This window comes from Neophocaena asiaeorientalis, unplaced genomic scaffold (genome assembly GCF_003031525.2).
Source record: "Neophocaena asiaeorientalis asiaeorientalis breed wild unplaced genomic scaffold, Neophocaena_asiaeorientalis_V1.1 scaffold180, whole genome shotgun sequence".
NCBI lineage: Eukaryota > Metazoa > Chordata > Mammalia > Artiodactyla > Phocoenidae > Neophocaena > Neophocaena asiaeorientalis.
Genome location: NW_020173697.1, coordinates 1,399,008 through 1,424,197, shown reverse-complemented (window position 1 = coordinate 1,424,197; position 25,190 = coordinate 1,399,008). Strand labels below are relative to the sequence as shown.

Genomic DNA, 25,190 nt, shown 5'->3' with positions numbered 1-25,190 from the left:
AAATAGGTCTAGCAATAAATTCCCTTGAAATCATTTGAAAAATTCAATGTTTAGTGAAGCCTCTTTGTAAAACCCTAGGATATACTGCCAGAATAATAATAGGTGTCATTGTGAGCCCTCTCATTCATCAGCAGAGAAATGAACCAGATAAACAGTTAACCTTTTTCTTTATTTAAAAGGCAACTATTGAGTAAGTACTATATGTTATGGACTGAATTATGTCCCCCACCTCCCAAATGCATAAGTTGAAGCCCTAACCCTTCAACAATATAACTATTTGGACATAGGGCCTTCAAGGAGGTAATTAACATTAAATGAGGTAATAAGGGTGAGGCCCTAACCCTATAGGACTGGTGTCCTTGTAAGAAAAGACACCAGGTGCCAGAGAAAAGGCCAGGTGAAAACACAGTAACAAGGCTGCCATCTTCATGCCAAGGAGGGAGGCCTCAGAGGAAACCAAACCTACCGACACCTTGATCTGAGACCTCCAGCCCCCAGAACTGTAAGAAATAAATTCCTGTTGTTTAAGCCGCCCAGTTTGTGGTATTTTGTTACAGCAGCCCAGCTGATGAATTCATTATACACCAAGAACTACACCAGGGGCTGGAGTTACAGAGATGGTTAAGGCATAGCTTCTCCGTAAGCTCACTGGCTTGAGGTAACACTGCAGGATCCTGCAAGAAACAGAACCAGCCCTTGGCCTCCCAAAGCCACCTGACACTAGGGTGAGCCTGCCAAACTTCCTCTTGAACTTGCCTGGACCGGCTGTTTAGGCTGTATGTGGGCCCAGACTCATTAGACCAGAACTAGACTAATGCTGGCTTTCTTTAAGACCTCTTTTGTTTTGTTCTGCATTGTTTTGTTTTGTTGTTCTGTTCTGCTCTATTTTCAGGGAAAAATAACATCTCACTCTCTCCCACAGAAAGGATAACTCACAATCTCATCAAACCCCAATTAGCTCGTTCTCAGAACTATCCACCCATTGAGTCTGTTCTGATTAATTACATTCAGTTAAGAAATCTGAGAGGAGGGAGATTATGCAAAATGTTCAGATTACAAGGAAATGTGATATTATCATTCAGAAAGCTGACGGAGCGTTCAAACATTCAGAGATTATTACACTGGTTTTTGCATGAGATGGTGCTCCAGGGTGGAATTTCTGGTGTCACTGGTTTGGAGAGAGAACATTTGCTTTTTCATAGGAAATATTAAACAGTTTCCTTATTAGTTTTGCACGAATTTCCCTTGATACAGGACACAGTGGTGGAATGCTGGTCAGTGTGACTGAGAATTTTAAGGCTGGCCTCTGAAGCTCACTATTTCTGTTCCCCATCTGTTTGATTTTGTGTCAGATGGTAAGAAGGAGAGTGGGAATATTTTTATCACCACTCAGCTTTGTCCTCTACAAGATGGAAATGTTACGGCTTCATAATCGAGGGCCCGCAAAGAAATATTTCAGGGAAGTAGTTATACCATGTATTACACTACTAGTTAGTATCCCAAATGCAATTTGACATTTTCACCTTTTTTCCCCTTAAAGACCCAAGTCACCTCTTTTAATATGGTGTGTTTAACAATGATGAAGTTTACGGTAGAAAACTCAGACCCTGAACTATCTTACTTGAAAATAAGGACAATTTGCCGTCCTTCCTTAGAAGGATGGCTATTAAACTCACGGATGAGTTCAAGAGAACCTACTTCTCCAGAGAACTTTAAAAGTCCACAGATGATCATGTGTCTCAGGGATTTTGCTGCAATCCTGTCCAGGTCAAAGGGTCACATCATCCTCAGAATCAACTCTATGAATTTGATTGCAGATTTTCATTAACTAACAGTCCTGAATTTTACACAAGAGCTTAACATCCCTCTATTCGATAAGCTTTTAAACCTGCCCACATTTCAATGATCGGACCTGAATTCAACAGGAAGAATTATTTTATCTGGACACCATGTTGTATGAGTCATCTCTCAAGTACAAAAAAAGTTGCTTTATGTTCGACGCCTGTGGCTATTACCCTCAGATCCTTGAGGATGATGTTGGAAGTGGATTTTCACGATTACCCTGGACAACATCGGAGATTTACTGGCAAATCATAGATGAACGCAGCATTGGCAGGAGTGTTTTCGTATTCATAGAACAGCACTCCAGGGGAAAATGACAGGAATAGGAAATGTCAAGGTATTCGTTAAAAGATGAGGTGTACAACGGGGCCGAGTCTGCGGAGATGGCTCCGTGCTGCTTCTCGAGTGTGATGACAACCACCTTGCCGGGGTGTCTTCCCACAATCTCGGCAGAGATGGGGCCACACTTCACACGAGCCAGCTTCTCCCCAAGGCACTCCCTTCAAAGCAGCATCCCCCCTCGTAAACCCCTTGACACACACGGGTGCTGTTGGTGCTGTTAGCAGCGTGGGAGGTGGTCTCCTCCTGGATCCCTTCTCTGCACGGACTACTCATATTAATTCCCGACTCACAGATCTCCTTCTGGCAACTTTTCCTGTAGATACTCTTGAACTCTCCCTGTAAAATTTTCCTTCAGGTCTCATTTCCCCTCGTCCCGTCCAGCTTTAATGGACTAGTCTGAGTTTTGTAAATTGCAGGGAGAAAACCAGGGCATGGGTGACTCTGTTCATCTCCTAAGCTACTCCTTACACTTTACCCAGAAGAGGTCTGCTTTCATGTTTCTGACATACAATGCGCTTTTGTCTCATAACGTGTGTGTGCATAACTCATACCAAAGCGTGAACAGTCGCTGCCTGAGCTTTCAGAAACTTTTGCTCGGCCGAGCCAGTCGGTCACTGGCTTTTGCCAGCCGTGCACCCCTTCGAGGATGTGTACTAAACTAGTTCCTTCCTTGCCTCTGTGAAATTACAACACCAAAACCTAAGGGGAAAAAAATCCAAACTAAAAAAAAAAAAAAAAAAAAGTCATAGTTCCTAAGAGTTCGTATTCTTGTGTGCTCCAGGGATCACAATTGTTCCGTCTTCTCTGCTTTGCAAAGGATATATATAAGTCATCACTATTCTGCCATTTTCTAACTTTTCTTTTCGGAAAGTGGACTCTTTTAAAAAGCCAGATTCAAAATCTAGGGTCTCGTGCAGAGGTCAGGAAATGCTTGCTCCCCTTAACACCCCCGTGATGCCTTCTCTGGTACCAGCACCCCTTCCCCCCCCCCAGAGTCCAGCCATCGTGGGCAAGCAGCTGGGCCCCTTCAGCCCTGGACCTGGACCACTGGTCACTTGTCCATCCCTGGGCTGCCAGTGGTTTACCAAAGCTCCCTGATCGTTAAAGTGGTTTTATTTCTTTTTTGGTTTGTTTTTTTCTTTTTCTTTATTGAAGTATAGTTGATTTACGATGCGACACATCATTATTTGGAATGGCTACAAAGTATTCCATTGTATGCCTCTATCATAATATATTTAAACAATTCCCTATCAATGGATAATGGATATTTATGTTGCTTTGATTTTTTTTTTAAGTGGTTTTATTTCTAACACTGCTTCAGCTTCTCTACCTCAGTCAGACTCCAGCCCAAATTTGGACTGAGATCACTTCTTTTCTAACCCCAAGGATTCATAGCTTTCTTTCATCTCCATGTATCCCTTTGAGCTCAGTTAAGCATTTACCACAGACTTATCACCCAAAACTGCACTCTTCTGGTGAATTAATTATATCCATTTCCATAATGTGGTGTAAGAGCTCAGATATGGGGATCAGAAACACAGGTACAAATCCCGCTTGCCATCTACCGGTCGTATAATCATGGACAAACCATTTCATTTCCCAGAGCCTCAGGTGCCCATGGGAATGGATACACAGCACAGCAGTGGAGCAGATGAAGAAGTGAAATAATGGTTGTGAATGCTCCCAATTTAGTATGAAGTAGGTACTCTCATTTCTCTTCCTTCTATCAGAGAAAGTTACTTATCATAACTCTAATAAGTGGTTTGTGTTTATACAAATCTTCCTCCGTATCTATTTGCGCAAATCAAAATGCCTTTGGCGATTAATCCTTAATCTGAAAGTTCTATTCTGACACTGGATATTGTCGTTTCATAAACAATACTCACAATCCTTCATTTCAAGTGGCAGGACATAGTTTTAGAAATAGACTATTTGAAGCAGAACACATACAAGTCTGCAGGCCCTATGGTAATATTTCTGCCGTGGGCTCATCGCTTTCTTGCATAATGTAAGCCAGGCTTCCGAAATGAGCAGTTCCAGTAGGTCCCAGGGCAAGAGAGAGATGCCAAAGCAATTAAGTTTATGGTAAATTCAGAAGAGGAAAATGTGCATAGGACAGGAAGAAAATCTCTGTGGGCTTAATTTCTAGGAAAGGCAGGAGTCATCTCTGCCAGCAGCCACGGGACGCCACTAGCGTGGAGCATTTAGGGGTGGAATGATCTGCTCGAGCAGAAACAGTGTGACTGCCACAAGGCAGAACCTTCCCCACCGAAGGTCCTAGAAGGATAATGAGAGCGTTTTCAGTACTTTGCATTTATATGCTGGGTTTTTTTTTTAATTTTTGTGGAGTATAGTTGATTGCCAATGTTGTGTTAGTTTCAGGTGTACAGCAAAGTGATTCAGATGTTTTTTTATATATATATATATTCTTTTTCAGATTCTTTTCCATTATACATTACTACAAGATACTGGGAACAGTTCCCTGTGCTCTACAGTAGGTCCTTGTTGTTTATCTATTTTATATATAAACGTGTATCTATTTTAATCCCAAACTCCTACTTTATCCCTCCCCTTCCATCTGCTGTTTTTAATTTCTAAAAGCACCTCACCATTTATTTTATCCGCCTCACATGAATTAGGGAGGGCTCATATATAATTCTGTTCTCGTCTCCCCATCCCAGAAAGGTTGTTCCGTGTTAATTCTGCTTTTCCTCATTCCCATCGAGGTCAAGCTTCCTGAAAGAGGAGCTTGCACTGGTTGCCTCCCATTTTTCCTCTGTCCACTTGGCCATCTGTCTCCTGCCCTCACTGACCTTGGAAACTGAAACTGTCCTTGGAAAGGCCCCAGGGGACCTCCTAGCAGCCAAGTCCAATGGCCCCTCCCAGCCCCCCCTGACCTCACTAAGGAATTTGACCCTGCTGTCCCCCGCCCCCCTCCACGTCCACTTCTTGAAACCCTTCTCTCTGCCTTCTCTCTGGCTCTCCTCTTACTTTCCCGGCTTTTTCCCGACAACTCGTTCTTTGACTGCTTCCCAGAGAAACCAGTCCCCGGAATTCCATCCTCAACCCTCCTCCTCTTTGCTGTGCGATATCACATCCTCCTCTGACTCTACTGCTCAGTCAGGTTCCAGGCAGGAGGCAGAAATCACACCAGTAATCTGAACAGGGAAATCTTCATGGGCAGAAAAGCATTAACTAGTAAAAGGGGTAAAATGGACTTTAAAGGGCACAGAAGTAGCCACCTTCAGGGAAGGGGAGCAAGGTGTTTTTCTCCCCCCTCTCCTCACCCCCTCCCCCAGCAAGGAGGAAGGTCAGGCCTCCTTTGCCGGGTATGGCTGCTGCAAACAGCCCTACCAGGTGGTGGTGAGGACACCTGCAGGAGGCAGGAGCCCCGGTGAATCCATGAGGACCTCTCAGGTGAGGCCGCTTCCTTCTGCCCCACCCCCACACACCCACGTGCTGATATACATGGGAAAACAGGGCACACAAAAGAAGGAAAGAGTCTTCCTCCTGCTCTGAACCTTCCATTAGCAAAGCCTACAGTTGTAACCAGTGCGAGGAAAATGTCTACAGGGTCCACCCTGAGTACCACAAAGCGAGGCAGAGAGGGTAAATGTGGAGTTGAGAGGCGATGTCTTAATAATCGGCATAGTGGATGATTTCCAAATCTGAATTTCTTACACTGACCTCCCTCCCAAACTTCAGACTGTCTATGTATGGATGTCACCAAGACACCTCGAACTCAGCACATCTTCATTATCCACAAGCAAACAATTGTCAAGACCTGCAGATGTTCTCTGAAAAAAAAAATGTGTCTGCAGTACACCTCTCCCTTTGAATACGTATACATTCTTTGGATACATTCTATCACTACCTCTACCAGAGTTCAGATTCTCATTATCCATTAGAACTGGTGCCTCTGCTCACAACAGCATTACTCTTCATCTCTCTTTCCCATTAACACCAGAATTGACTGCCTGAAATAAGACTTTCTTCTCAAAAACTTCTAATAATTCTCTCTGCCAACAGCACAAGGTCTACATTGCTTATCTTGGTATTTGCGACCTTCCCAAAATGGCACCAATCTACCCCCCCAGCCTCATTTTTCTATGCATCCCAATACTGCAATAAAGCTAACATTTATGGAGCAATTAGTATGAACCAGACACTAATGCAAGCACCTTTTATGTATAATCTCATTTAATCATCACATCAAATTTCTCATGTATCATTATTATTATCTTCATTTTACAGCAGAGTAAACAGGCAAAAGGAAGCTGAATAAGTTGCTTAAAGGCCTACAGCTAGTAAATGGTGACATCAAACTCTAAACCCAGGCAGTCTAATTCCAGAATCTATACTCCTATATACATTATATTTCTTTCTAAAAATAAATACATGTAAGAATAAATTTAACCAACAGGGCAAAAGACATATACAAACATTACTGAAAGGAATTTTAAAAGATCTAAATAAATGTTCATGGATTAGAAGACAATATTGTTAATACTACCCAAAAATACTACGGCAACACTGCTCAAAGAAATCTACAGGCAATCCCTATCAAAACTCCAAGGGCTTTTTTTTGCAGCAATAGAAAAACTCATTCTGAAGTTCATATGGAATCTGAAGAATCCTAAATAGTCAAAACAACCTTGAAGAAGAACAAAGTTGGAGGACTCACACTTCCTGATTTCAAAACACAACACAAAGTTACAGTAATCAAAAATGTGTGGTACTCCGATGATCCAGCAATCCCACTTCTGGGCATATATTCAAAGGAAATGAACCAACCAAAAACCAAGAAGCAAGTAAATGTGAACTGTTTGTCATACCGGCATTTCCTGATTGGATAATTTATGCTTTAGTCTTCCTCTCCCAGGAAGGCAAAGGTTGGTAAACTTAGACTCGCCCAGCAATTAATCTTCTAATATTTTATCCCATTTGAAATGACCCAGATAGTCAATGAATTCTCTTTATTGAACTTAAAGTTAGCAAAATCTGGTGGGACTATTTTAGACAGACATTCCCAAAACATAATTATTCCTATAGAGTTTACCTAAAAGCTCTTATCTCATTTACATTTAAGTTTCATCATATCAAGTTATTTTCCTTGCTGACAAATTTGCAACAGATATAATAAGGTTTATTTGACCTCCAGTAAACCTAGGTACAACAGAAGTATTATACTTAACATTGATGACTCTAAAAACATGTCTATATCTATCAAACCAACAAGCTTCAGTAGCTTCAATAAGGTATCAATTCAGTACTGAATATTTCCCAGATCACATGAACCTGAAATTCATTCTATGTCTGAGAATTCACATAAGCTTGTAATTTCTTTTAAGCAAATAAATAGAGCTCATCCACAAACCAATCTTGGCAACGCCATCTAGAAGCAGAGACACCTCATATTTATAAGGTACACATAGACATGCATATATCTCTACAGACACAGAGATCTCACAGTTTTCCTGCTACAGCTTAAACGGCCTCTCTTTTTTGTCCTCACTCTCAGGGATTAAAGTTCCTGAGAGCCCAGGTAGATCATTTATATCTCAAAAGGCACAGGGAGAGAAATACCAATTCCACCTAGAAAGCCAAATTCCTCTAACAGCATAAGCAAAAACGCGTTTTACAATGTCAAAAGCTTTCCATTGGGGGCATTTTCACGGCTTTTTTTTTTTAGTTTCTAAATAACCGATTCAGTTTAAACAAATAACAGGAATAGAGAATAATCCATATCATTCACACGCCTCACTTGCCGAGGAACAGGAATCAGTATTCAAGTTAACGTTCGCCTCGGCTCTTAGCTCAGCCTCCATGGCCTTTCTTAATATGAACGACGATGGCCAGCCCACAGCTGTGGCCAATATCTCTGCAACAGCCGTAGGGGTGTCTAGGAGTTCTCTGTACTCTCTCGGCGGCCCCCATTCATCAAGGTCAGCCACTGCAAGACCCCGATACTAGTGGACGGCCACCCCAGGGTTACCCCCGAAACTTTCAGGCCCCACGTGTTAGTCGTCGGCCCCAAAACTTTCCATTCCCCGTCCTAACTTCCCGACATCTCGGTGCTCACGGCCGTTTCCTCCGTCTCCTGGCTACTCCACCAAATGTTGGGCTGCACCCCGCAGGCCTACAAGGCCTGTACTTGCCCAGCTTTAAGACGGAAGGAAGAGCCCGGAGTCAGCGACAGAGGCATCAGTGCTTAACGCATAGGGGAGCTTACATGTCTGAGGCAGGGTCCTGGGGCCACTCCCACTGTGAACGGTGGACGGCGGGCAGAACATGGAGGCAGTCTTGGCTCCCAGGGGCAGGGGGAAACCCAGTTACAGGGTGATCGATGTCAGGTGAGCTCGTCGGTTACCAGGGAAACCAGCAGAGGAGCACACCCCTTCCCTCCCATTGGATGAGGTATCATGGTGGAGACGTTCTGATCTCAAGGTTAGAACAATCAACAGCTGGGGCCGGGCAAGTACGTAGGGAGGTCAGTCATGTGAGTCAGGTGGTAGCGATTCAAAAAGAAGTAACTGTTAAACGCTAGTGGGTCGCCTGTAACACGTGCTGGGCCTGGTTGTGAGTAATGCAGCACACATTCAAGGCAGGAATAAGACGAACAAAGTCTGAGGACCTTATGTAAAACACGCTGACCGTAGTTGATAACACCGAATTGTACAATTGAAACTAGCTAAGCAAGGAGAGCTTGAAAGTTCTTACAAAAAAAAAGATCAATATGTGAGGGGATGGCTGTGTTAATTAACTAAATGAGGAGAATCCCTTCACAACGTAAACGTATATTCACTCACCACAATGCATACTTTAAATATCTAATTTTAGGACTTCCCTGGTGGCACAGCGGTTAAGAATCCACCTGCCAATGCAGGGGACACGGGTTCCAGCCCTGATCTGGAAAGATCCCACATGCTGCAGAGCAACTAAGCCCGTGCTCCACAACTACTGAAGCACGCGCGCCCAGAGCCCATGCTCCGCGACAAAAGAAGCCACCGCAATGAGAAGCCCACGCACCGCAACGAAGAGCAGCCCCCGCTCGCCGCAACTAGGGAGAGCCCGTGCATAGCAGCAACGAAGACCCAATGCAGCCAAAAATAAATTTTAAAAACTAATTAAATAAATATCTAATTTTATATATCAATTATACCTCAATAAAAGCTGAATTTGAAAAAATAAAAAGGTTTATGGGCTCTCAGAAGAGAAATCCTTTCCCCACTTTACTAGTCAAATCCAATCAAAGCTACAAGACCCTGAAAGAAAACTGGCCCCATCAGGTTTATTGGCAGCTGAGGTGCCTGCGAAGCCCTCTCGGCGCTACAGCATGCCGTGGGCACCAAAAAGGTCACAGTTTTCCAAGAATGAAAAAATAATGATCAGCAACAGAGCTCTGGGATTTGAAGAAACGTTGTCCATAGGAAGGAGAATCACTAAGCAACAGTTTTTGGAGCCCATCAGTCCAGTCTCTGCAGCCGTCTTCACGGTCTTGAGGACCCTGACCCCACCAGGGGTCTCCATCTCCCCCAGACATGCCCCACCCAGTGAGGACACCATGCCAGAAGGGGTTCAAGAATCATTGGTCCTGATGCGTCAGGACTTTCTGGATCACAAGGGACTAGGCATGCTTTCAAAGAAGCGGACAGATTTCTGGAGGGTTGAATACGAATTTCTTTGTATGAATTTTTTTAACTGAGATATAATTGACCCGTAACATATTACTTTCAGGTGTCCACATAATGATGTGATATCTGTACATATTACAAAATGATTACCACGATAAGTCTAGTTAATATCTGTCACCACAGAGTGGCTAATTTTCTTGTGATGAAAGCATTTAAGACCTACTGTCTTAGCAGCTTTCAAATATACAACACAGTATGGTTAACTATCCTGACCGTGCTGTACATCACATCCCCAGGACTTATTTATTTTATAACTGAAAGTCTGTACCTTTTTTTAGCATATTTTGGGGGGGCCCCCTCACCGTGCAGCATGTGGGATCCCGACCAGGGATCGAACCCGCGCCCCCTGCATTGGAAGCTTGGAGTCTTAACCACTGGACCGCCAGGGAAGTCCCCTGGAAGTCTGTACCTATTGACCCCCTTCACCATTTCACCCACAAATCCTTTTTTATTTTTCATTGTATATCAGTATCTAGCATAGTGGCTGGGACATACCAGGTACTTAATGTTTGTTGAATGAGTCACGAACGTACCACTTCTTACTTAAAACACCCCAAGTCTATGGGGGGCGAGAGGATAGCAAACCATGCTCTAGCGTTCGTTGAGCTGAGGCGAGTCTCTCTTCGACAACCAACTGAATTACCTGTCAGCCACCTCGACATTTATTTCACACGCCCCTTCTCCTGTGCCTCTTTTATAAAACCTCTCACGTTGGGGAGGAAAAGCCAAGGTTCCAGCTGAGCCTGACGTCTCTTGCAGACCTAAGAAATCCTTCACCCTCTGCCAGATCTTTTCCTAATCCTTGTCCAACAGATTATCTCTGTACTCCTGTCATACACCTTGAGTCCCTTTTGCCCCATTTTTCTCCTGCTTCCCACCCGTTCCTAGTCAAGCACCATCTCACTTTCTAATCCTGCCCCGTGTCTCTCAGATTCCTTGATGCAATTTTAGTGCTGCCAAGTCCCGGTGCTGGACGTCACAGGAACAGAACAGGAAAATTCCCTGCTCTGCATTGATGTATTGTGTCCCTGTCCTGGATCTGGGCGTGTGTTTGCCTGTGAACTGCTTTTCCTTCAGCCGCAAATACAGAGCCCCTGGTGGGAAAAGTCCAGATCATTTGTGTTTTTTCTTGTCTACTTTGTTTTTAGAAAGAAAACTTTATTCAAGTGGATAAGCAAGGATTAGGGTCCGTTCTGTTGGGATTTTACTCATCTGTTTATTATGACAGAGCTGTGCTTATGAGCCGAAGATGGGATGTGCATTCCAAATGAAGAGGTGGGAATGAAAACAGCAGCAGGTGAGGCTGGCCTGATGAGCCTTGAGCCCAGGTGCCTGCCTTGTCCTCTAGGGGACTCTCCGCATCTCTTCTCTGGCACAGTGATGGGCTGAAATCTACACAGATGTGGACAATTATGGCTTGGAAACTTGAAATTTGGTTTCTGCAGCCATTTATCCCATTGTCTACACAGATGCCGTTTGCGTGAGAATTTAGAACATTCGAGGACAGGAATTATGCATATAATTTATCAGTAATTTTACACTTGTTTGAGGGTGCATATTCAAAAACTTTCTCATTGACATGTACACACTGCTATATTTAAAATGGATAACCAACAAGGACCTACTGTAGAGCACAGGGAGCTCTGCTCAATATTACGTAACAACCTAAATGAAAGAAGAATTTTAAAAAGAATAGATACATGTATATGTACAACTGAATCACTTTGCTGTACACCTGAAACTAACACAACATTGTTAATCAACTATACTGCAATATAAAATAAAAAGTTTAAAAAATTTTCTCATTTAAAAAAAAAAAGGAACATTCAAGAGTTTAGAAAACGGTTTTCTCTACCCCTGCTAGAGCCCTTTCACTCTCATAGCATTTAGAAACAGAAAGAGGCTCTCTGACGTCTTTGGTGCAGATCCTCGGGCAGGTCTGGCAGGAACACTGCCCGGCATCCCTGGCTGTTCCAGGTCCTTTCCTTCCCCGAGTCCTTCTCTTCCAAGAGCAGAGCCCGTGTAGCTCGTCCCTCTGCAGCCACGTGGCCATAAACCGATAGCAGCTGCTTTTCCCTCCCGGTGGATCAGAGCTCCTGGACTCAGGAGAGGGAACAAGAATGCCCTGAAGGTGCCTTTAGCATCCACTGACACTGGTTCTCTAAGAAGAGTGAGTCTGTGAATTCAGTGGCCAGGAGTAAAGAGAGAGCTCTGTCCAGAGTTCTCTCAGGCAGCCCTTGGGTGGAGCAGCTTTAGAAACCAACAACCTGGCCCCAGATAAGATCAGACGGGCGCTGATGGATGCTGGCCTCTGGAGAGAGATGCAAGCTCAGACTTCTGCCCCTCAGGGTGCTTCTCTTTCACCAAATAAACTGGATCACACACCTGGGAGCTGAGTCCACAAAAGGCCTATTTTAAGTGTGGCTCCCCAAATTCTACAGTAAAATTGCTCCCTGGCGCTTGACTGAGGAGGTGGAGAAAAGGTGAAGGAAGTGGGAGTGACTGGGGTGCTCACCGACACGCCCTAGTTCATCCCCTGTCCTTCAAGATCGTCCATGAGGCTAAGAGGAAAGAGTCAATTCATTTGCAAGGGGGGAGGGGGAGCTTGGGGGCTGGCAAACATTTTCCCTCTTTCAACTTCATATGTGGAGTCTATGGTGCCCAGGAAAGTGAATAGAAAAGTGCTTGTGTGTGTGTCCACTTACAGTTTGTCCACTTGTTTTTGCAAGAGTGTCCATAGCTCTCCTTGGATTCTCGGAGAGGTCCGTAGGCCAAAGTGGGTTCAGAACTGTTGCCCTGTGTCCTCCATTATTTCACATCCCCTGTCATCGGGGACAGACACCCCGAGAATAGTGGTCCAGTAGCAGAAGACAAACCCCAGCTGTTGCCAAATTCCATGGATAAGGAAACTGGTATCCACCACGTTGATTCCCTCCTGAATGACACTATACCAGCCTCTACTCCTAAAGGAAGTGGAAATGAAACAGCTCTCTCCACCACACCCCATCCAGGCATCATTTATTCCATTCGTGATACCCAGTACATCACATGACAACCTCCTCTCTGCCTCATCGCCCCATCCCAGGAGGATCAGGCCCCATGCAGGCATCCTTCCATCCTGGAGAGACTCCTTATCTACTCATTCTGGACAAAAGAACCGTGACTAAAACGATCACTTGAGTCCACCGTGTTCTTGTTTCCATTCTTAGTGGTACCTAAAGGGATTATTATAATCCAGGACTCTACAAAGGCATGGAAAGGACTGTGACCCTTGAGCTTATCTAAGCAGACACACCTCAGTAACAAACTATAGACCTTGCCCAGCTCTGCAGCTGGATGCGGTTCTGATGCCAACAGGAAGATTGGTGGAAGCTTCACGCGGGGAGATGCGACATGGGGATGTGTCTGCAACCGGACTCTCTCCACTGGTGTTTCTGCTGTTGATATTTTTCACCCTTTTCCCACCCCCAACTGTTCAGTTCTTTACATCCATGTTAACAAAATACTTGCTAAGAATTATGAGTGTTTTTTTCTCATTCTGCAACTTTTCAAAGTCCAGACATGATGTAGAGAAACTTCATCCAGTAAAGGATTCCACCAACGGTACTATCCTTCCTGTTTTGCTAATACTCTAGGATGGCATTAATTTATCATCCAGGAGAAATGTTAAACCAGGATGACAGGTGCAGACAAAGACCATCCCAGGCCGCTGGGGGCGTCAGGTGACCACATACTTACACAGTGATCTCTTCCTCACAGCTTTTATCTGCACCACCTGCCTCATAGCGGAGCTCTCCCAGCTAAGGTAGTGAAGGGAGAAGATGCTCTGAACTACCTGAAAAAGAAAAATCTCCCATCATACAGAAGTCATGGACTCCACATTCGAGCTCCTGGGTCGTAGCTTCACACACTGCCTGGCTGAGGTTTTACTGTTCAATCTTCCCATGTTCTTTTACACGTAGACTGGGCAATGTTATAGTTAATCCTCTGATTTCTCTCCATAAATTGCATATAAATTTAAGGCATCATTCAATCATCATGGAATCAAAAAAAAAAAAAAATACCGAATCTCCACCAGGATTGTCAGGAACCAGGGGTACAATGAAAAACAGCCCATCGTCATCCTGTCTTCTTTTCACAGCTTCGAAACGTGGCAGCAAATCTCTGCGTGGACAGCAAGCACGGAGCCACAGGGACCGAGCTGCGGCTGGACATCTGTGTCAAGGACGGTTCTGAGAGGACGTGGTCTCATGAACAGGTGCGTTATGGGGGGAGGGGCTGAGGCAGGCGGGGCGTGGCAGTGTGGGAACAAACCTCTAGGTGGGACCTGGGTGAGGCCCTGAAAGGTCACCACCCAGCTCTGCAGTCAAGGGAATCACTTCACTTCTTTGCTTCCGTTTCTTCTCAGAACAGTCGTGATTGTTAATTGAGATCGTGTATAAAAATATGCTTTAAATAATAGAAAGGGGGACTTCCCTGGTGACGCAGTGGTTAAGCACGCTCCCAATGCAGGGGGCCCGGGTTCGATCCCTGGTCAGGGAACTAGATCCCGCATGCCGCGGAGCAACTCAGAGTTCGCACGCCACAACTAAGGAGCACACGTGCCACAACTAAGGAGCCCACCTGCCGCAACTGAGACCCGGCACAACCAGATAAATAGATAAAATAAATACGAAAAAAATAAAATAAAAGGGTGGCAAAAGATAGACCATGATTTTAAAAAACTAATAATAACAGAAAGGGTGGTAGAGATGTTGATTGTGACCCTAGTCTTCTATTGCCTTTCCCAGAATGGCAGTTTTCAAACCACGAAAAGCTTGTAGAGTGCTACGTAACTCTCCCAAGCAAATTTCATGGTTTTACTGAAAGACTCTCGGTTATTCTGTAAGTTTTTGTGACTTTCTCTAATCTTATTTTCCCTCTCTGGCTGTTTACTGAAAAGAATACTTTACATACACCTCTCATCGTAGCAGCAGTTTGTAATCTCCCACACAAAGGATCACTTGGAGGCAATAACTCCCCAGCATGGACTCCAGGGGAGGCTTCAAGACTATTTATTGCTTTTGCTTGAAAAACATTTCAGAGTAATTCAGTTTATTAAATGAGGTATGATTCCTGACCCTCTTTGAAACACCCTTGAAAGGGGCTTTCCTCACACCGTGTCACCTGTAAAAGAGGAGAGACGGTGGGCAGAATTATGTCTGCCTGTTTTTATTATTTGAATATTAAATTATAAAATATTTCAAATAGGAAACTATAAAAGAATTACGGCACACCCTGGTGTACTCATCACACGGACTGAACGAGTATCTACAGCTACTGCCATATTTTTTAGAAGAAAAAAATGTACAGATACAGTGAAAACCCCTCCGCCCCCCGTCCCTCCCTCTACAAAAGGATACATCTCAAGTTCAAGATCCTACGTCGGGCTTATGCCTTGTCTTCCAGAATTGTCCACAATGCTTCTCTCATGAAAACCAAGAGTAGGCAAGCAGTGTCTAGTAAGGCATTAGTTCTCTCCTCCAGCGGTTCCTCAAGTGTCCATCTTTTTTTTTTTTTTTTTTTTTTTTTTTGCAGTACGCGGGCCTCTCACTGTTGTGGCCTCTCCCGTTGCGGAGCACAGGCTCCGGACGCGCAGGCTTAGCGGCCATGGCTCACGGGCCCAGCCACTCCGCGGCATGTGGGATCTTCCCAGACCGGGGCACGAACCCGTGTCCCCTGCATCGGCAGGCGGACTCTCAGCCACTGCGCCACCAGGGAAGCCCTCAAGTGTCCATCTTGAACATCAAGTCAGTGAAGCTCCCCGTCCCCCAGCCTGGGTTCTCCACGAGTGGTTTGGGTGTGCAGACCCGGCCTGTCGGCCCCTCTCCACCCCCTCTCCACCGAGCATCCCCATCCCTCCGGCCTGCAGTACAGCGCAGAGCCGCTGACTGAGGAAAACAGCAGCAGCAGACCAAGCCCACGGCACAGCCCAGAGTCCACCCAAACAACCCCTAACCCAACACCACCCCTCCCCGGGCGGGAACCGGGCCCCTGTCCTCTTCTCCCACAGCCTCGTGGTCTTCTAGAAGGATCATGGGCCTTCGGTCAGGCTAACCTAGATCCCAGCCAGTTGAACCTGTGCGTCCTTGTGAAATCATTATATCTTTCGAGGCCACAGTCCCTCCCCCTTTAAACAGGGACAATAACACCCACCTCACGGACAGGGTTATTGTGAGAATCAATATCGTCTGTGATGTCCCAGCATCTTGCACAGGTAGGAGGTGCAAAGCAAATATACTTTGTCTTCTTCCTTCTCACAACCTTCCCCGCAGATCGCTTTATACCAACCCCAAACTAGAAATCTCCCGCTGTCCAAGGCAGCTGCCAAACATCGAATACTACGTCTCACTCACTCAAATACACCCTCCACGTGTGGACACATATCAGATGGGTTTTAAAGAAGGCCCTGCAGCTCAAGGGTCACTGGGGGGTGTGGAATATCCGTGGAAGCTGACGGCCTACTCCATCCTCTGTCCCTTTCTATAAGCACCACAGGGATGTGACCAGGGCGGTGGACGGTGCCAGCCTGTTTCCCCCAAGAAGCAGTTCAGACTGCAGCCTGGGAACAAAAGAGAAGGCTTCAAGGCCAGTCAGTAAGGCTGGCATCTAGGGTGGGAAAGGATATTTTTTTAAAAAGAAAAAGGAGAATGCCATAAGGAAAATCCGTATCTGTTGGGTTAAAGTTCACTCTGCCATCTTTATTCAGCCCAACCAAGAGACATGCCTATCTAGCTGGCTGATACGAAGGATACATACCTGAATGCCTGGATCAGGTGGAACATCTCCATCCCCTGCAATGTGCTAGAATGAAATATGCTCTGGGCTGCAGATTTTGTTTGACGGCTGCACGTAAATATAAAGAGAACCAGCTACACTGCATACATTTAAAATTTTTTGGTTCACTTCCTCCCCGACCCCGCCCCACCCCAAGCTAAACTGCAAAAAGCTATGACGTGTAATTCCAGAAACAGTCACCAGAGGGCAGCACTAGACAAGTAGACAACTATCTAAGAGGAACGAAAGCTCGGTTACTACAGCTCGTGAAAGAGATTTCCAGCCTCTAGACACTTCTGAAAACGGGGCAATGCAACAAGGTTGAAAGGAGGTTAAGTCGATCATATCTGAAACACGTATCACCGTATACGATTGTGGAGGTTCAGTCATCACAAGTTGCTTCATCTTCCGGTAGTTAACTGTTCGCTTTTTTTGATATATTACTCAATGACTTCTAAAAATTAGGACTCATTCTTCTACATTTAGATTAAAATTCCCAGAGAAGAAAAGAATATCAGGACAGGAAAATGATAGGCACTCTTTTTGATTCAAAAGCATTCAAAGAACACGAAAGGGGCACTTACTAGAGCTGGAATGATTTTTTTTTAATGGCAAAAATAAAACACAAATGAATAAACAAAATAGTTCTGTGGGGAGTTAAAGAGAGTCTCTGGAAGCACCTGGTAAGAAAATGGCTTTTGTCACAGAAGAGGGGGATGATTGAGGCTTCCCTGCAGGAAGGGAGCGTGCAGTTCATTTTCCAGCCCTCTGTCGAGGCATCACTGCAGCTCCGAGAGCTGGCTCTCAGTTTCCTATGGGGACCAAGAAAGAAAAGAAGAAAAAGGCCTTCATAGGACTGAGGTCTGTAAAGAGCACTCCCCATGTGCCCTTAGGAGTCTGATGGAAAGGTGGGGCGTGGGGAGTCTTCGGTGCCAGGAGGCAGCCCTGACCTGTGCTGGGAGGAAGCCTGCAGGGGAGTCTCCGTCCTGCTGAGGACGCTGCCCTGCCCAGAGCTGGACAGAGATGTGCAGAGATGGAGGCGGACCAGTGCACCTGGTACAGGACAGCTGATGGATACGCAGTGTCAGCCTCAGGACCGAGGATGCCAAACCACAAGGAGAAACATGCAGTAGCTCAGACCTCTACCAACCACACGCCAATGCGATAAAATCTAACTAATCACAGAGAGAAAAATAGTTTCCATCTTCTCAGGTCAGGTAGCAACATTGAGATAATAAATTTACGTGCAGCAGCGAGGCTTGTGAGCTTGTTCGTATAACACAATACAGACTCAGGCAATGTTACACACACCAAGAAGTACGACTTACGTATCAGTCCGAATCCGTTTTAAAGTGTCACTTCAAAGAGGAAAGTGGAGAAATGAACATCGATTTACTCCAAGGCTGAGGAATTTGAGGCTGAAAAAAAAACAGGAGGTATTGTGCAGGGAACCCGAATAAAATCTGAATACTTCTTGTCAGCGAGGAGCGGCCCAAGGGTTTGCAAACCATCAAATACATGCGTGATGTCTGTCAGTTTCTGCTTTGACACGATTGCACGGGGGCACGTGGGCCTAAGGAATGAGACGCTCGGTGCCTGATTGGTTCCTCACTACCATTAGGATAAGCTATGTGGCAGGAGACAGCGTTTCAAAGACACGAGAGAGAAAAATCTTAGCTAATGGCAGGTGCAGAAAAATAAAGCCGTTTATGTAATCCGAAGATGCGTCTCCCGGGACGCAGGAAAGTAAGCACCAGGTGATAATAATAATACTAATGCCTCCAACACTGAAGCCTACAAGCTGGTGATCAGTCTGCACAGCTGAAAATGATTACTGCACCCTAATAACAAGCCTGGAAACAAGAACTAAAAGTCACCCGAGGGTGCCCTGAGATGTAATTGTCACAGCAGATGAATAAATCAGCTGAGAGACGAATGTGCCTGTTTGCTTTCACGCAGGTATTCTTTTGGACTTGACTGATCTATTTAATAAAAAGTAAAGAAAGGAAACAGAAAGAAAGTAAAAAGTAAGAGAAGTCTGTCTACAGAGGCGTACACAAGCCTGGACTCCTGAAGTGTGCCGGTGGCCTGTCCTTGCACTTCTGCAGGCCAATTGTCCCCAGCTGGGTGATGATGACAGAGCCTTTCAGATCTGGCTTCTACATGTATAAAAACCAAAAAGAGGAAAAGAGACAAAGCAGAAAATCGATAAACCCTCAAGGCCACCGGTTCCGGCGCAGGTTGCACAGCTTATAGTACCAAGGGGTTGTGATATTTAAATAATGTAAAGATTTAAGCAATGACAGGTGTACAGGCCAGGAAATTTTTATTCTAATAATAGGTAACTGAGCCTAGAATCATTGAAATTGAAGGCTCAAAAGAAGTATTGTTGTAATTAGACACAAACAACACAAATTCATTAGAGAACCTGAAAAGACTAATTTTTAGTTCCTGTTGACAGTTATCCCAATGCCATTTCTGTTAATATAATGAGTGCGAGTTTTTACTTGTTCAATAGAAATTTCATTGGACATTAATTAAATGTCATGAATTGTTCTGGGTGCTGGAAACACAAAGATGAAGAAGATGTGGATCCTGCCATTACGGGTCTCGCGGTCTAGTGAGGGATACAGAAACGTAATCGGATAATCATGAGAAATAAGGTGGGGGATGGGAAGGAGGGGTTCAAAGAGAAGGCTTCTTAGCGAGTGGACACCTGAACTTAACCTTAAAGGACTGCTGAGCAGTAACTAGGTTGGCCGGTGAACGTGGGCCTTCCAACCAGAGGGGCTCCTATGAACAAAGTCACCGAAGGGGAAACACATACCACCTGATTAGTGCAAGGAACTACAGTTTTTTAAAACTGCAGTATAATTCACATACAGTTTTGTATGAGTTGCAGTAATACAACATATTGACTCGATATTTGTATCTATTGTGAAATGATCGCCCCAGTAAGTCTAGTTAACATTCGTCACCAAACATACAGAATTTTTTTCCTGTGATGAGAACTTTTAAGATCTACTCTCTTAGCAACTTATAAATCTTTTATTGTTGATAGAACATAAACTAAAGGGAAAGGGATGCAGCTGAAAAACACGGCAAAGTCCAGATCGTGGAAAGTTCTTTATGTGTTAAAGAGTCTGAACTTCATTCTCTAAGGGTTATGTGAAAATATGGTGAGATTTCAGGTTAAGAGGTAACATGGTCATATGGGTATTTTAAAGTCTAATTCGAAAAGATACATGCACCCCAATGTTCACTGCAGAAGTATTTACGATAGCCAAGACATGGAAGCAACCTAAGTGTCCATTGACAGAGGAATGGATAAACAAGATGTGGTACATATACACAATGGAATACTATTCAGCCATAAAAAAGAATGAAATAATGCCATTTGCAGCAACATGGATGGACCTGGAGATTATCATACTAAGTGAAGTAAGCCAGAGAAAGACAAATATCATATGATATCACTTATATGTGGAATCTAAAAAAAAGGATACAAATGAACCTAGGTACAAACAGAGATAGACCCGCAGACATAGAAAACAAACTTATGGTACCAAAGGGGAAAGGCAGGGGAGGGATAAATTAGGAGTATGGAATTAACATACACACACTACTATATATAAAATAGCTAACCAACAGGGAACTATACTCAATATTTTATAATAACCTATAAGGGAAAAGAATCTGAAAAAGAATAGATATATATGTATAAATGAATCACCATGCTTTACACCTGAAACTAACACAAAGTTGTAAATCAGCTATACTTCAATTTAGCAGAAAACGATATGAAGGAACCAGAAGAGGAAGGTGGGAAAGGAAGCAATTAGAAGGTCATTTCAAGAGTTCAGACAAGAAACATTGAGAGCAAAGGTGGTGGAGACAGAGGGGAAGGGACCACTTCCTGTAATACTTAGAAGACAAAAGTAGGGAGACTTGGTGATGGAGTAGATGAAGATGATGAGGGAGACCAAGGACATAAAGACAAAGGACGCCCAGGTTTAGAAGCTAAAGATGTGACCAACTAAAACAAAACACAGGAGCAGAAACAGGTTTAGAAGGGAAGGAAGTCAATGGAACTCAGGATGTGGTGACTCTGAGATGTCCACAGGACACATAGGAGGGAAATCCTACACAGGGTTGGACGTAACACAGATGATGAGTTATCCACGTGCCAGCGAGAGTTAAACTGAGCATGTGTGAGACCAACCAGGGAAGGTGCAAGGATGGGATCCGAGGAACCCTGAGCTGGACCTACATTGAAGGAATAGATAGAAACGGGATATGGGCAGGGCAGAGTTCTAGGATAACACAGGAGCACAGTATCTCAAAAACCAAGGGAGCGGTAGGTCCCGATTTGAAGGGAGTGATCAAAACCAGAAATAGCTGAACAGACACTTTTCCTTGAGAAATGACTCCCCTGCATAGGGTTTGAATGAATCTAAAAATGCCTCAGGGGCTTCCCTGGTGGTGCAGTAAAGATAAAAAGTCCACAATCAGTCCTCAGTCCACACTCATATTAAAACAACAACAATGAATCTAGGGAAAGAGACCACACAATTCCTCTTCATGAATCTATTTCAAATGCCTTACCGAAAACACCTTCCTCTATTTAAAACATCCTATTTTGTCTTGTCTCCCAGGGAAACAGAATGCAATCTCTTGCCACAACTCAGACGGTAGGCTTCACGTGTTTGATTTAGATGAGTTCTTTCCGATTTTCTTCAGACCACTTAACCCCGCTTTTTCAAGTTTTCTGCAGCTTCCCCACCATTTAACTGTTTTTGTTAGCCATCCCTGGAATTTTGCCAGATTCTCTGCATTTTCTTACCCAGGTAGGACCCCCAAATTGCGGTAATCTGCAGCTTGACAGACAGAGCCGAGTGTATTGTCTGCTTATAGCTCAGTACTGTGCTTGCTTTTTACGTCCACAGAGTCTCCTGACATTGAGATGTTAGACTTGGAAGAAATCCTAGGGCTGATCTAGTCCATTTTCCCACTTACTTAAGGATTTCTCGTACTGAACCCCTCAAATGGTTCTCCAGCTCCAACTCCAAAAAATACCCTTTCCTTACAGAAGTGTTGCTTTTTCAATTTAATACATTGTAAAATCAATTAAGTGCATCCATAAGTCACATTTTTAAAATAATAGAGTGGGGACTTCCCTGGTGGTGCAGTGGTTAAGAATCCGCCTGCCAATGCAAGGGAGGTGGGTTCGATCCCTGGTCCAGGAAGATCCCACATGCTGCGGAGCAAATAAGTCCGCGAGCCACAACTCCTGAGCCCACGTGCCACAACTACGGAAGCCCACGCACCTACAGCCCGTGCTCCACAACAAGAGAAGCCACTGCAATGAGAAGCCACCACAATGAGAAGCCTGCACACCACAACGAAGAGTAGCCCCCCCCCACCGGCTCGCCGCCACTAGAGAAAGCCGGCGCACAGCAACGAAGATCCAACGCAGCCAAAAATAAACATATTAATTAAATTAAATTAAAAATAAAATAAAATAATAGAATGGATGGATGGAATAGAATAGACTAAGACAGGAAAAGTTTGGATGGAATATCAGAGTCTATTAAGTGCACTGAGGACAAATATTTCACGAAATTTCCATTTTCGGTTGGGGGAAAGGGGATCTATGTGTCTTTGCAAACTGTATCTCTTACTGGGAGTCACAGTCCAGAACTTTCTACACTGCCCGGCAGGATTACTCTTACCAACTCCAGGAAACCAATTTGCCTATTCTTTACTTCATCAAGCTTAGCTTTCACTTAAATCAAAATTTTCAAGTTGCTGGCATCCATCCAGTTCAACCCTACTCCTGGTCTTTTCTCAGTTAATCTGCTCAGTTTAGGCTAACTGTGTAACATTTAACCCACTGATTTTTTTTTTTATCTAAATGAAGAAGGTAAAGAACGTAATTTAAAAGTTTCTCCCCTCTTTCTGTCCCTCTGTCTCCCTCTGTCTGTCTGTCTGTCTCTCTGTCTGTCTATCTAACCGGAAACACTTCATTTGCTTCTTTGGCCAGGCTGGGCCAAAAGTGCTTCTGGTGTTGCTACAGGGCATTAGCATCCATGCCTTTTTCAGTGCCCCTCTCATGCTGAGACACAGTTCTTTTCTTGTAAATCACGAAGCAGGAGTTCTTCGCAGCTAAAAGACATACCTCCCCCTGCTTCCTAATCTCTCCAAATTCAACTCACCGTAGCTTTTCTGCTATTGTTGCTTTGCTAGCTCTTCACCTTTGGTTGGAGAGAAGATATTCGGCCTGGTGAGCCCCTGCACACCCGAAAATTCTGCTTCGACGCCATCTCCCATAGCAGCCCGGTCACTCTGTATGACTGTCACGGCATGAAAGGGAACCAGCTCTGGGGACATCGAAAGGTAAGGGCCAGCTCGCCGCGGGCAGTGAGCTCTCCAACTGCCCTGCTTAAGGTTTTCTGACGCAAAGGTTTTTGGTTTTAACGCATCGTTTTGATTTAAATTGTTACCTGGCCATTCGGTTCATGCATTTGGAGACCACAGCAAAGATGAGGGGAAAGACAAGAGTGTGTAGGAAGGGGCATTGCTTTGGCTTTGCTGGCCACGTGGACACCCAGCACAGTCAGTTTCGACTTCACATGGCTTTGAGCCAGGACACTAGCCCTACACGGGAAGGGCCTGGTCTCAACCCAGATGGCTCCCAAACGCAGAAGCCATATGCTCTGCAGACAAATGTGCACATGTAGAGTTTTTCACGACACCAATTCACACACACACAGATTAACACATCTCTTTACTTCTTATGCATCTCAGGCTCATTCGCTTGGGAGCTCTTTGGGTTAAGACAATTACATTTACACAAATACTAATATATTCACGTAGATCTAATTGTTGCAACCTTTATATAGAAAGACCCATTTTTAATCTGGCCAAAATCCTGCCCAAGTATAACAAAGGAGAACTTACTTGGGGAATTTAAAAGTTTAAAGAATTAGAAGGGTAACATTTATTGCTAGAAAAAATAGTTCAAAACTAAATATAAAATCATATTTTATTGAGTTGAGCATTTAAGTAAAGAATAAAGAGCAATTAAATATTTTAAAGTATTTTCATTAAGTTATCTTTTGATAGCTTTTTAGAATACAATTTTTTTCTCAGCTTCTTTGGTTTCTAAGGCAGGACTCGGCTCTCAATTAGCAAGAACTCATAAGTTCCCTTCTGCCCCTCAAGTTTGTAGAATTGCTAGGGGCCTCCCCAGCCAGGTGGAAGATGCCCTCTGTTTGCCTTTTCACACTCTGGAATGATTCAGCCTCACCCCAGACTGTAAGGAAAATGTCCCACCCACCACTTGAATCCGGAGTGTTGGCCAGCCTTGGCTGAGGTAAAGTCAGTATCCCCTGAAATCACAGAGAGCTGAAGGGGAAGGTCTGCAGAGAATCAATATGGGGACCACTGGTTTTGATACCTGTTCCCTCACTTAGTAAGCTTTCTGGCATCTACCTCTTAGAGGTGGGCACCGAAAATTACACTCAAAGGCAGACTCATTTGTACAAGTTTATTCCGCACACTGCCACCCACCCCTGCCAACATCTGGCAGGTTGTGGAAAAAGTACAAAACACCAGTTGTTATATCCTCTTAAAAAACAATTTAAAATTAAAAGAGCTAATAAGGGGCTTCCCTGGTGGCGCAGTGGTTGGGAGTCTGCCTGCCGATGCAGGGGACGTGGGTTCGTGCCCTGGTCCAGGAAGATCCCACATGCCGCATGAGCGGCTGGGCCCGTGAGCCATGGCCGCTGAGCCTGCGCTTAAAAGAGCTAATAAGAAGATGGCATCCGATATGATACGGGGTGATGGGGGGAAATCAGACAAGAGGAAAACCTCCCTGTTTTCCTTGTGAGATATATCAGAAATGATTAATCTTGTCAAACCCTTTTGCTATTCAATATAGTACAGTCCGTGTGTGGTGCCATAAAGTGTTTTGTTTTGTTTCGTTTTGTCTTGATGGTTATATGCTGACCGTTAGGAAGTTGCTTTCAGGGCACACGGATAAAATACCTGATCTGCCATTTGCCTCGTGTACTGTTGGTCCCCACGGAGCGGACCGTTTCTCATCACTGCTTACAGCATGAGAGACAAAACACTCCATAATGCCCAGTTAAGCCAAGAAAGTGCAGGGACCCGCCAGGCATAACTGTGCTGGGCTCTTTCCTCAGACCTGGCCTCACGTGACTCTGGTTACGCTCACCGGTTAGTTATACAGCAAGCACGATGTATACGTCATCGGGAACCTGGCCAAGGCCTAAAATGGAAAGTTTCTGAAACAGCTCATCTGAGGTGATGATTCAGGCCTGTTCAAATGTACCTGTTTGAGAAAGTCCCTTGTCTATTCCAAGGGCTCTTCCTGAGGCACAGAGCGAGAAGTCCCTCTGGTGGGTGTTGCCTTGTCTGTTTGGAGGCATTGCTTGGCCCTTGGGGCTTTGGACAGCTTAGCAATCTTCGGAG

The 25,190-nt window shown here is 44.6% G+C and overlaps 1 protein-coding gene across 1 annotated transcript in view; it reads left to right on the top strand.

The window, feature by feature from the left end:
- The window catches only part of GALNTL6 (polypeptide N-acetylgalactosaminyltransferase like 6), a 1,130,106-nt gene that overhangs the window by 1,089,786 nt on the left and 15,130 nt on the right, over positions 1–25,190 (top strand). Inside the window, exons 10-11 of the mRNA XM_024750526.1 lie at positions 14,020–14,136; positions 22,941–23,090. Coding sequence (XP_024606294.1) covers positions 14,020–14,136; positions 22,941–23,090 — 267 coding nt within the window. The remainder of the gene's footprint in view (positions 1–14,019; positions 14,137–22,940; positions 23,091–25,190) is intronic.